Source organism: Podarcis filfolensis (assembly GCF_964270895.1).
Source record: "Podarcis filfolensis genome assembly, chromosome: 2".
Taxonomy (NCBI): domain Eukaryota; kingdom Metazoa; phylum Chordata; class Lepidosauria; order Squamata; family Lacertidae; genus Podarcis; species Podarcis filfolensis.
The window spans coordinates 120,308,896-120,322,688 of NC_139605.1; the positions used below are offsets into that span (position 1 = coordinate 120,308,896).

The 13,793-nt window shown below is 48.2% G+C and overlaps 1 protein-coding gene across 1 annotated transcript; it reads left to right on the forward strand.

Annotated features, from left to right (window-relative positions):
• Nucleotides 1-2,701: 2,701 nt before the first annotated feature.
• On the forward strand, nucleotides 2,702-4,305 carry LOC310753471 (actin-related protein 2/3 complex subunit 1A-like). Its single transcript, XM_083594815.1, is given in 2 exon segments — nucleotides 2,702-3,127; nucleotides 3,131-4,305. Coding segments are annotated over 2 exon segments (1,110 nt in total). The 5' UTR covers nucleotides 2,702-2,839; the 3' UTR covers nucleotides 3,953-4,305.
• The last annotated feature ends 9,488 nt before the right edge of the window (nucleotides 4,306-13,793 follow it).

Here is a 13,793-nt window from a genome sequence, read left to right on the forward strand (position 1 = left end):
GAAAAACCGCAAGGTGTTAAATTTATGCTGGATGTTGCCTAGGGCCTACACTTCTCCCCCTTTCCTAATATTTTCCAAAAGTGTCTTCAGGGAGCAATTGGCCCATTCCACACTTGTTTAACCTGTGGAATTACAGGAACTACTGTGGGTAAGAGAAGTACCCTATTGGAGGCAGGATTGCTTGAAAAGATGTGAGCAATAAACAGATAACAAAAAGCAGGAATGTTAAGCGTTTGGGCTTGGCCCATAACAATACAGGCAATCATTTGTCGCACAATCTTTGAGTTGTTATGAACCCTGGAAGGGTTTCACGTGTGGACTGCGGAATATGGCTTAAAAATGCACAGTTCCTTGGCCACAAGTGCAGTGCTTCTGCGTCGCTAGGAGTCACAGCATGTGGGAATGCCTGAGATCATGAAGCAATGTGAGCAAGTCTTGAGATTAAAAGTCTCATGCTCTGCCGACTAAGCTAGCCGGGCTTTGGCTGGCAGTAAACGAAATTGTTCAGCTAACCTTTTTTTTCTGATCGATGAAAAAACATCATAATTTCTACCAGATCTGTGAACAAAACATTTGGTCGCCAAGTTACGCAGAGGTGCATCCGGCCTCTCATTTCCTGCACTGAGCGAGGCCCTTGCAGGTTGCGCACGGATGTGGGTAACCACAAATTCTTACAGCATGCTAGCTGATTAGACACAGTAAAGAAAAAAAAGAACTCAATTAATTTTCAGCTATTAAATGCATGATTTGCGCTATTGGCAATCGATGAATCAATTGATAAGCACATTGTGAGTCCAGCACCAATTTGAAGGGTGTGGCTGAAAAGTTTAGAAAACTAAAAAATCAAAACAGCAATTTCCGCTCAATGAGGTGAGGGAAACAGGTTGAGGTGGAACAACTTTTAAAATACCGAACTCTACAGTTCCAGGAAGTTGGTTAAGCCAGCACCCCCTCCCCCGTGCCCTGTCAGTGGATGGCTTGGGGGATGGGTGCTGAGCAGCAGAGTAAGTGAGTTGTCTGAGGGGAATGCGTTGGTGACAAGCAGGCAAAACATCCTTGGGTAAGTTGAAATATTTAATTCTCTTACAAACTGCGAGAGCAAATTTGCCAAAGTACAGGATGTTGCATTAAAATGACCACATTGGCTTGGTGACAGGGCAATGCAATAAGCACAAGGTCAAAGCCACAGGCCTGTAATGCTCAAAAATGGTCCTAATGAGATCTGTCACAGCTTCAATGTGGGAGCATTTTGGGGTGAATGGTGGCAAGGTACAGCTATTCCTATAATGTAGACTGCTTTTTGTGTTTGTGGGACGTAAAGCACGTCTGCTGGGATTGTGTGTGTGGTGAATAAGATCGCTAAATGCAAGCATCTAACAGAGTCTGATCCATCTATAAAAGCGCTGTGCCAGTGAGGCATTTTAGTTCAGCAGAACATGTGCAATGGCTAGCAGTTCAGGGTATTTGTCTCAGAAAGGTTGCAGTGCTTGATCTACAAAGTACTGGCATGAGGTCGGACTGTTAGCATACCCTTTCCACTGGTATCTTTTTGCTGGACGTTTACTGTTTAACACAGGGATCTACTGATTAAACCTCCCCACAAACTCAGGTGGTTGGCTTGAGCCCTGAAACCTCTGTAATGTAAAATCAAGCAGTGACTGGACTACTTGCCTGCCCCGGGTTGCATGTCCTGTTGAAATTCTGTGGGAATCAATGTGAAAGGAGCCCAAGCTCTTGAGCCTCTGTGACCTTTGAAGTTAGAGCTACTTGCTTGCTCTGTGAATCAGACATTGTGTTTGGGGCAGGACCCAAGAACTTTTCCTACACACAGAACAGCTCCACTAGGAGTCCAGCCAATAAGATAATGGAAAGCTTTGTACTATCTCAAGGCAGCACATACTGTTTTCTAGGCTGCACATTTATGCTACTAAAGATGTGCTGCAGCCAGAGTCTTTCAGATGGATGAGAGAGACTAGATCTGGATTATGCATTCATTGCCTCAATCAGCCTATGTTTTATTGACTAAGAGGTGAAAAGACAGAATATAGCTTAAGCATGTGAATCCTTTCTGTATTAAATTTCTATACCACCCTTCACCTGAGGATCACAGGGCAGTTTACAATATAAAAACACAAAAATACATACCATAGTAACAAAAACAACAACAATGATGCCACCCCGCCACAAAAAGTTTAAAAGGCCTTAGCTAAAGGCCTGGGATAAAAGGAATATTTTTGCCTGGCCTCTAAAGATATGTAATGAAGGTACCAGGCAAGCTTCTCTGGGGAGAGCTTTCCTGAAGCAGGGAGCCACCACAGAAAAGGTCCGTTCTCATGTTAACACCTCCGAACCTCATGAGTGGGAGGCACACAAAGAGGATGATCAGAAACTCTGGGTCTGTTCATATGGAGAGAGGCAACCGTCCTTGAGGTATTGTTGTCCTTAGCCATTAAAGGCTTTATAGGTCAAAACCATCACTTTGATTTGGGCCTGGAAACTAATCAGCAGCCAATGCAGTTGGGTCAGGATTGGTTTAATATGCTCCACCTGACTTGCCCCCTTGAGCTACTTGACCAGTTGAAGTTTCTGAACAGTCTTCAGAGGCAGCCCCATATATAATGTGTTGCAGTAATCTAACCTAGAAGTTACAAGAGAACCCCTTCTCATAACACCAGGTCTAAAATGGCGTAACTGGATTCCCTCAGAGAGCGCCGCTCGGAGCGGAGTCGCGTTGACTGGCCAGAGTCCGCGAGCCGCCCCCGGCCTCCACACCCCGCCGCTTTCCTCAGGCCCGGACGCTTCATCCCTCTTGACGCTTTAAGATCATTCCTTGTTCAGAATGTTTCTACACCAGTTCTTACTAGAGCCAATAACCTGTCACGCCTGGAACAGGGACCGAACTCAGATTGCCATTAGCCCTAATAATCATGAAGTTCACATCTATAAGAAGAGTGGGAACCAGTGGGTGAAAGCTCATAAGCTCAAAGAGCACAATAGACACACCACAGGCATTGACTGGGCCCCCAAAAGCGACCGCATTGTCACTTGTGGTGCTGACCGTAACGCTTACGTCTGGATTCAGAAGGACGGAGTGTGGAAGCCAACACTGGTGACTCTGAGGATCAACTGAGCAGCCGCCTTTGTGAAGTGGTCTCTTTTGGAGAACAAATTTGCTGTTGGAAGTGGAGCTCGACTCATATCTGTGTGCTACTTTGAGTCTGAAAATGACTGGTGGGTGAGCAAGCACATTAAGAAGCCCATTCGCTCCACTGTCCTTAGCCTAGATTGGCACCCCAACAATGTTCTGCTTGCAGCAGGATCCTGTGATTTCAAATGCAGAGTGTTTTCAGCTTACATTAAGGAAGTGGATGAGAAACCGGCCAGCACACCCTGGGGATCCAAAATGCTCTTTGGGCAGCTGATGGCTGAATTTGGTGGTGCAGGAAGTGGTGGTTGGGTCCACAGCGTCAGTTTTTCCGCCAGTGGCAACCGCCTTGCCTGGGTCAGCCATGATAGCACTGTGTTGGTTGCAGATGCCTCCAAAAACATGATGATCTCGCAATTGAAAACAGAATTCCTCCCATTGCTGGGTGTGTTGTTCGTCTCGGAGAACAGTGTGGTTGCTGCTGGCCATGATTGCTGCCCGATGCTCTTCAGCTGTGACGACCATGGTACCCTCACCTTTGTCTCCAAGCTGGACATTCCCAAGCAGAGCATACAACGCAATATTTTGGCCATGGAACGTTTCCGCAACATGGACAAGAGAGCCACTACAGAGGATCACAACACTACTTTGGAGACGCTGCATCAGAACAGCATCACCCAAGTGTCTATTTATGAGGTGGACAAACGAGATTGCCGCAAGTTCTGCACCACTGGTATTGATGGAGCAATGACCATCTGGGACTTCAAGACATTAGAGTCCTCGATCCAGGGGCTGCAGATCATGTAAATCTGGCTCTCTGTTCTCTAGCAAGACAACTCGTTCTGGCATCTGCACAGACTTGAAAAGGGATGGTGAAGATAGGTCACTTTTTGAAGCACTGAGAAAATGACGACTTAGTGGATTTTGTTCCTTTTCCTTTTCATCCCCCAATTTTGGTGAAATGTGTTGGTTTGAAAATCAGCTGTGATTGTGGTATATATTTGGCTTTGTTTTTATTATTATTATTGGTTGTTTCATTCCATTCTTTGCCAAAGCTGCTCCTTAAAATAGTTTATTGCAGGAAGTACGAATCACTAACTTAAAAGGGGAATTTTGTGTAAACATGTCTGCTAGAAAATAAAATTTTAAACAAACAAACAAACAAACAAATAAATAAAATGGCGTAACTGAACCAGTGGGTACAGCAGTGGTAGCCCGTGTGATGGTTTCCAGATGTTCTTGACTACAACTCCCATGACTCCCAGCCCACATGGTAATCAGGGGCAATGGGAGCTCTAATCAAACCTCATGCAGGCTGCCACATAGCCTAGCCCTAGTGTTTCCTTTCCTTTACTTGTTTTACCGTACTTTTGAAGAGTGATGCAGTGGCAACATTATTCTGAGTAGGGTTGCCTACAGTTTGGGGGTGGAGCGGGGAGACGAAATCAACCAGGCTAGCATTTGTGGCATTAACTGTAGCTTGATCTGCAGAGATCAGCAGGCGATAACCTCTCCATACCTTGAAGAACTTTACTTGCTGATTCCTCATTTCAGTAGCTCTTCGACCAAACCAAGTGTGTTGGGATCTTCACTTGTGTAGTCCCTGCTCACAAGTCCTGGGAAACAGGTGAAGCCTTTACCATAGGGTGACAAGCGTTACTACTGTACGACAGTTCGAGCTGCTGTGAAAGGCACAAGAGAAGGAAAAGTTGGCAACACAGCTTCTTGGTGTTACCACTGCACTTGCAACGCTAACAGGAGCCAATGTTACCGGCAGCAGTGCAGTTAGGACTGGGCGATCTGGGAGGCCAGGGTTCAAATTCCTACTAAGCCTTGAAGGCACCAGTTTAGCATCATCTCAGAAAATGGATTGCATGCTAAAATTTCTGCATGTTGGGTTGCTGTGAAAGGCACAGGACTGATCCCTGTGAAAAGGTGACTGTGCTAGCAAGGAGGAAATCAGCATCAGTGTGCATATGCCTTCTCAGTGATTGCTCCCAGACTCTGAAACTCCCTCCCTGGAGAAGCTAGACTGGCTCCCTCCTTGTCTTTCCACTGGCAGTTGACGTTCTTGTTCCCACAGGCTTTTGGGAACTGATTGCTATTAATGAAAGGGTCAGTGCTGTGCTGTTTTTTATAGTTTGTATGGTTTTAATAAAATTCTATATGTATATACAGTATATAGTTTTAATTGTATCAATGTTTATTTGTTTTTAATTACTGTTTTTTCTATGTTTTTAGCTGTTCTTATTTTTATCTGTAAGCTTCCTTGAGTCCCTGTCAGGGAAAAATGAGGAGTACAAATTGATGATGATGTTGATGATTACTGTTACTACCTTGGACCAGTCACTATCTCTCAGCCTATCCTACCTCACAGGTTTGTTGTGAGGATAAAATATGGGGGAAAGGGGAAGAATGGTACATGCCACTTTTAAAATTAGAAGGGAGATTCGAACTGCTAGGTTGGCAGGAGCTGGGACCGAGCAACGGGAGCTCACCCCGTCGCAGGGATTGGAACCGCCAACCTTCTGATTGGCAAGTCCTAGGCTCTGTGGTTTAACCCACAGCGCCACCTGTATTAGGGCAGACCAAAGGCACTGTAAGCAATTTGAGGCCAGTAGTTCACTTGTCATTTGGTTTAGATCATTTGGCTCAGCAGTAAGTTCTTCCTGCTGGCATTAGGAAGGGTTGGTAACAGTCCTCAGTACGTATCTCTTGAATGAAGGATTTTGGCTGAAGGAGAATTGGGAAGTGATCACTGTCAAATTTAGGCATAACTTCTAGGGTCTTAGCATAAGGAAGGAGATCCCTAGAAACAGTTATATAGTTTATAGCGCTCATTCTGGAGCCAGATAGGTAGGTGAATTCAGCTGGGTAGTCGCTTTCAAGGGCACTATTTAAAATGTTTCGCCTAAATGCCAAGCAGAGACCTGCGAAGTTTGATTTCTGATCTTTTGAGCAACGGGTGAGGAGGAATCCATCGGCCTCAAGGTTGGGGGGAGGACAGTGATCACCAGATGGGTTTGTCTAGATGTCCTTTCAGTATCTTTTGGCTCTAAAGCTCTCTCTTGAGTTGTAAAATTTTCTACCTATGTTGTAAGCAGCCCATTGCTTACTGTAAGAAAGTTTTTGATGAGGGTTAATTCTAAGCAAACCATATGAAGCTGATCCTGGAGGTCAATGTCTCTCTCTTCTGTTTGTGTGCATTTAGAAATGCCTTGTTGTCTGGGCTGGCTTTTACTGAGCTCAAAAGAATGCCTCTGTATAAGCTCATCTGTTTTCCCCAATTTATTTCTCAAATTGGCCTTGTTTATGTCCTCTGTGAAGGCCAAATCTAGGGCCAAATTTATTAAGGGACTTATATTCCTAGGTTGCTGCATGTCCCCTTTAAGATTTATTGACCAGTCCAAAGCAGGAAGTATAGGGGACAGAGGCATAGCAAGGTCAGGTGGTACCTCATGTGGAAATTGTTTTTGTCAAACCCCCCCCCCCATATTGACAGCTCGGGATAGGCTTGGGAGTCACAGGCAGGCAGTGCACTGAATGTCACCCCCCTGCTCCCCCTTCCTACACTTCTAATCCCAGCATGGCATGTGTGTGTGTGTTCACTGTCAGCTCCCATCGGCTTCAGCCACGATGACTGAAATTAAGAGCCCCCAAAACCTGAGAGCCCCAGGTTGGGGGTGGCCTGTCCATCAGTTAACTGGGAGGGTGTCTCCTCCAGCCAGCCATGAAACTGCAGTGGGAGAGGGGAAGGCTTCAGTCCTTCTCATTGTGAGGAGGCCACGGACTCACAACCTGCGAGCCTGATATTCCCTATCCATGCTCTTTCCCAATTGATTGATTGATTGATTGGCTTCCAGTATGTTTCTGAGCACCATTCCATGTTGGTGCTGACCTTAAAAGCCCTAAACGGCCTCAGCCCAGTATACCTGAAGGTGTGTTTTCACCTCCATCATTCAGCCCGGACACTGAGGTCCTCCTCCGAGGGTCTTCTGGTGGTTCCCTCACTGAGAGAAGTAAGGTTGCAGGGAACCAGGCAGAGGGCCTTCTCGGTGGTGGCAGCCTCCTTGTGGAATGCCTTCCCTACAGGTGACAAGGAGATGAGCGACTATAAAACCTCTGAAGGCAGCCCTGTATAGGGAGGCTTTTAATGTTTTTACCCTAGCCACCAGGAGTATCGTGTATATAGTTTTCACTCAGGTCCACGTCAGTTACTTTAGGCGGGAAACCCTGGGTTGTTGTTGCTACAATGCTGACAGCCGGCTGCCTATAAAAGCAGGCCGGCTGAGCTGTTTGCTGTTCAGTTCTGTTCTGGCCTGTGAATAAACAAGAGCTGTTTGAAGAATCGCTGTGTCGTCTGACATGTTCACCCACTATTTAACACTGGCGACAAAGGTAGGATGGATGGACATCAGAGCACAGCCAGACGCGGCCACCCTCTGAGCTGAGCTGAATCACGGAGCTGAAACACTGAGTGAAATCACAGAGCAGAATCAATTCAGAGCTGACCGTTCTGGCTAGAGCACTGTGTTCCATCCATGGCCCTCCATGTCGGCATCAGAACCATGGCTTCACTCGTGCCTCTACCGCCATTTGCCCCAGCCTCTGAATCATGGGACTCCTACCATGCTCGGTTCAACTGCTGCCTCCAAGCAAATGAGCTGACAAGAGCATCTGTAGAGCAGAAGCGGAGCCTCTTCCTCAGCCTTTGTAGCCCCGAAGTGTTTGCGACGGCCCGAGCATTGGTTGCGCCTCTAGCAGTCCAGGCAGAGCCATGGGACACAATTCAAGAGAAGCTCCGCAACCACTATGCGCCAAAGCCATCCAAGATTGCTGCCCGCCATGCATTTTACCACCGGAACCAGGCAGAGGGGGAGTCAATTAACAACTACACTGCCGCTCTCCAACAGGTTGCAATGCACTGCGAGTTCCGAGACTTAGACGATGCCCTGATAGATCGAATCGTCTGCGGGGTCCGGGACATCCGTCTGCAATGGCGTCTCCGTGCCAAGCCAGACCTTACGCTGCAGAAAAGCATTGAGGAGGCCCTGGCCTCAGAAGATTCTGAACTCTCCGCCCAGGAAATCCGCAAGGCCAGTAGCCCGCGTCTGGCTAGGAAGCCAGTCCCAGTAAATCATGAAGAGGCCAGCAGTGATGAGGCATCCTCCGGTGAAGATGATGACGTGCACCAGACAAAGCAGGAGCGCGGGAAGTTCAAACAGAAGTCCACGGGCCAATCAGAATGGGCCGGCTGTGGAGGCAACCATTCCCATGCCAAGTGTCGGTTCAGAGACGCCATCTGTCGGCGATGTTCCAGGAGGGGCCACATTGCAACCAGACAGCACGAGCTCTCGTCGTGGTTCCCCAAAGACTCTGCCAACGCGTCCTCGAGGCTCTGCACATCGGCCACCCGGGAATCGTCAAAATGAAGGCGTTGGCTCGGTGTTGCGTCTGGTGGCCTAACATGAACGATGCCATCACTTCGTGGGTTGCCTCCTGTCAAGCATGCCAAGAGTCGAGACCTGCACCTCCGGCAGCTAAGGGCAACACCTGGGAGATGCCCAAGGCACCCTGGTCGAGGGTGCACATCGATCTGGCCGGCCCCTTTCATGGCCGGACCTTTATGGTAGTGGTGGACGCCTATTCCAAATGGCTGGAGGTGGCCCTGATGCCCTCCACCACTACCGAAGGCGTCATCCGGGTGCTGTGGGGTCTGTTTGCAACTCATGGGTGTTCTGATGTCCTCGTCTCGGACAACAGACCTCAGTTCACGTCGGGCACCTTTGAAAGGTACCTCTTGGGGCTGGGCATCCGCCATGCCCTAACGGCACCATTTCACCTGGCCAGCAACTGGCAGGCAGAAAGAATGGTGCGCTCAGCAAAAGAGACACTGGTGCGCCTGGAACAGAGAGACTGGCACGAGCGGGTCACTGAATACTTGCTCATGCAGCACATCACCCCTCATGCAGCCACATGGCTGAGCCCAGCAGAACTGCTTATGGGCCGCCTCCTCAGGTCTCCGCTTGATGGGCTGCACCCAGACTTTGGTGTGGCCAAGCCCCCGGGCTGTACTAACGCGCCACGGTCCTTTATTCCAGGGGATCAGGTTTTTGCCCCGAACTTTGTGGGGGACATTCCTTGGGTGCCAGCCATGGTAGTGGGTTTCACAGGGCCCCGTTCGTACCAGGTGGCACTTGAGAACGGACACTTGTGGCGCCGACACATAGACCAGCTAAGGCGCAGGGTTGGGGATTTGGACACTACCGCTGTGCCCCCAGCTGTGGCCCCAGCTCTGGAGCAGTCGTTAATGGAAGGTGAGGCTCCACCTACATCTTCCTCACAAACTGAGGGCATGGAGCCGAGCCGAGCCATTTCAGTGGGTCTGCCTGGCTCTCCAGAGACTCAGACCACCGCCGTGCCTGACCGTCCGCCGAGTCCGCTCACGGCGGTTCCTTCGACAGCAGTGGAGCCAGGGAACTCGGGCTCAATGCCACATTTGGTCGCACCACAGTCGCAGCCAGAATCGGAAGGCCACCCGACTCTGGTACTGACCCTCGGCGATGCAGCAGGGTTTCCAAGTGCCCAGCGTATTTAAAAGACTATGTTCACTGGACAAACTGCACATGTAAAGCTGTATGGTGAATAGGGTCAATTAATATGCTTATGTGCCTTACTGAAATCAATAAGGGTATTGCAGTATGTAATGGAACCACTATGATTTAACTAATGCCTTATCTCGGTGGGGAGGGGTGTTAAAGTTCTCACCCTGACCACCAGGAGTATCGTGCATATAGTTTTCACTCAGGTCCACGTCAGTTACTTTAGGCGGGAAACCCTGGATTGTTGTTGCTACAATGTTGACAGCCGGCTGCCTATAAAAGCAGGCCGGCTGAGCTGTTTGCTGTTCAGTTCTGTTCTGGCCTGTGAATAAACAAGAGCTGTTTGAAGAATCGCTGTGTCGTCTGATATGTTCACCCACTATTTAACAGTTTTATTATGTTTTTATATGTGTTGGAAGCCACCCAGAGTGGCTGGGGCAACCCCGTCAGATTGGTGGGGTATGTTGTAAACAAAAATTGCCCTTTTCACTTATGGGGTATCCAAGAGCCCATATAGAGTCCTTACATAGGTTCCCTATTGGTAGGAGAGAATAACAGAGGCCAACCAGAGAATTTTGAGAAGCAAAGCAGCTAGTAAGCTTGATCTTTATTGAACTGTTGCAACAGGGTGCTCCCTGTTGATATAAAGCCATATATCAGAGGAATTTGGCCACTCTCCAGGTGCCCGGCTTGATTTCTTGTTGATCTCCCCCGTCTCGGCTCCCGGCAAGACAAGGCCAGATCTCTATCGGCCGATCCTTCTTCAAAACGTGAGAAGAACACAGCCACTCCTCCCCATTCCCTGCCATCCCCAGGGAGGGGAAAGAGACAGACAGAAATGTCTTTACATGCCTTTATTTCTGTCTTTCCAGTAGTGCAGAGAAACGTGTCTGCACCCTCTCACATCAGCAGCCAGAGAGAGAAACTCCACCCATGTACTTCCAGTACAGGGTCATGTGACACTCAGAGCTAACATCCGGTGCTCAGTGCACAGAATAGACTGTTCCTTGTTCCCACGGTACAGTCCCAAAACATCAACATCCTGTTTGGCTTTCCAGCCATCTGGAGCACTCAGCAGCATTGCTCCTTTTTCGTAACAACCTCCCCCAAAAGAATCAATGCATGTTGCGGCAAGCAAAGCGTGATTCAGAGAAGAAAACAAACAGTTGTTATACACATAACACTCCCCTGTTGTTTCAGTTCCACCATTGGAACTACCCGCCACTGGTTTCCCCAGTGTACCTCTCTGGTTGTCTGGCTTCCAAGGAATGAGTGCATCTGCATTACCTTGGCTAGCAACTCTCCGTTGTGTCTTTGTCTCTGACTTAGACACAGCTCCAACCTGTCCTCGGTTGTGTACAACAGCAACACATGCAACAGCTAAATTAGCATACTCTTCTGAGTACCTTTTGGGTGGTTCACCCTTTGTGACTCTCTCAGACCTGCGTATGAGGTGCTGATCCTCTCTGCTCACTGGTTCTGTCTCAGGACTCTTAGGAGAACCAGTTCCTATGGTAAACAGTGGTTCATCCTTCAGTTGTGAAGGCCTATCCATTGTGTGAGACTTCCTCTCAATGACTGTGACAACTGAGCTCTCCGAGCTATCACTGTCACTCTCAGTACCACTGTACTCTGTGAAATCATCATCATCATCTGAATTGTCCTCTGTGGAAAATGTGTGTACTATCACTCTCTCCTTTTCAGGAGCACTCTCTAGAAATTTTGTGAGAATCACCTGACCAGATTCAGACAAAATTACTCTGTAGAGACCCTTTTCATATCCCACAAAAATGCCTCTGGCATTCTTTACTCCACCTGGAGCTTCTGTCCTCACATGAGACCCAAAAACCTTGAAATGGGCAACAGAAGGTTTTCTCTGGAACAGTTTCTCAAAAGGAGAACTTCCCAACTCTTTCGAAACCTTTCTCACCCACGCATAACTAAACGACATGAGTGACTCCGCCCAGTACTCATGTGGCAGATGTGAACTAAGCAATTGCGCATTCATCCCCTTTTGCAATTCTTTGTTCACTTTTACACAGACACCCCTGTTCCACGCTTCCGCTGAAACAGCAACCTTGTGTCTAATTCCTTTCTTCTGCAGGAACCTCTGGAAATCCTGTAAAAGAAAAATCTGCTTCTTATCTGTCAAAAGACAATCAATGTTAGCATCATGCATATCTTTAACTTTGTCACAAAACTCCTGAAACCTTTCCAAGGCTTCCTGTGGCCTCTTTAACACATAAACCCAGACAAAGTTAGAGAAATGATCCACACACACAAGATAAAATCTTGCATTGCCTCTAGATGGTTCTAGAGGACCAATCACATCAGCATACACCCGCTGAAACGCTCTGTCGACCCTGGCCACCTTCTTGGCGCTTGTTTTGGTCACACCTGCAAGAGAAATCAAGTTAGACTCAGAATTACATTCCATGTAATCACTTTGCTCAAAGTCCAACAAATACAGTCCATCTTTCTGTCTGGCAGAAAGATATAACTCTCCATCTTTGAAGATCTCGCAGCTCTCAGCATCATAGGACAGTTTCAGTCCTTTCTTTGCAATCTGCGAAACACTCAGCAGATTGAACTTCAATTCAGGAACCAAGTAAATATTGTGTATAGTCAGGTTCAGACTCTTAAGATACACAGTTCCAACCCCGGTCGCTTCCAGCTTCTGACCGTTGGCTTGTTCCACAGCGAAGCTTTGCTTCTTAAACGTCGAAAAGAGTCCTCTGTGCGGGGACATATGAAAATTACAACCCGTATCGATTACAAAAGAGTGTCCAACATCTGGCGTGGTTCCTTTCGCCATCAGGGCCTTTGCAGGTTTCACCGAAGACTTGGTACGACCTTTGCCTGCTGCCTCAGGCTTTGCTGAGCGGCCCTTAGCTCCTTCCGGCTGGCGTGGCTTCTTGCAGTTCCGCTGAAGATGCCCAGCCTGTCCGCAATTGTAAACTCGGACAGCGTTCAAAGCTACAGGATCCTCTCCAGTAGCAACATCAGTGGGGGAATTAGAACTCCGTTCTTCCCTCCCCCTGTCCTTGGCATCCATTTTGAATCCAAGTCTCAGCTCTCCACTTCTCGAGCTAGTAAAATCCCAAAAGCTGTTTTTCTGCCTCTCTCTCAGGCAGGCAATCTCCAAGCTGTCTCACAGTCAAAACAACTTTCGCTTTCCCGGCTCTGACTGAGCCAGCCCCAGGTGTCAGTAGTTTTCCACTGTCCTGGCTGTCGTTGCTTAGCAACTGTGCATACCTCTTCGTTATCTCACCGCAAATATGCCTGGTATGCAAGGCTAGGCTCTCAGAGCTGTTTTTCCAAACGCAGCTCTCGTGAACCAGAGAATAAATCAATCTGCATTCACACTTTTAGCCCGATATTCAGCATACCTTTTGGGGCTCCGTTGCTTGGAAAACACCCCCTCTCGGTGTCCAGCCGTTCAGCTTCTGGCTGCAATGCAGACGTTATCTTCTTTCCTTGGTGCAGAGGATGGCACACGATCCATCAACCTCTCACCTCTCATGCTGATTCCCATGGATCAGATAACCAGCAGCGTCTGCTACCATATGTTGATATAAAGCCATATATCAGAGGAATTTGGCCACTCTCCAGGTGCCCGGCTTGATTTCTTGTTGATCTCCCCCGTCTCGGCTCCCGGCAAGACAAGGCCAGATCTCTATCGGCCGATCCTTCTTCAAAACGTGAGAAGAACACAGCCACTCCTCCCCATTCCCTGCCATCCCCAGGGAGGGGAAAGAGACAGACAGAAATGTCTTTACATGCCTTTATTTCTGTCTTTCCAGTAGTGCAGAGAAACGTGTCTGCACCCTCTCACATCAGCAGCCAGAGAGAGAAACTCCACCCATGTACTTCCAGTACAGGGTCATGTGACACTCAGAGCTAACATCCGGTGCTCAGTGCACAGAATAGACTGTTCCTTGTTCCCACGGTACAGTCCCAAAACATCAACATCCTGTTTGGCTTTCCAGCCATCTGGAGCACTCAGCAGCATTGCTCCTTTTTCGTAACACTCCCCTCACCCGCAG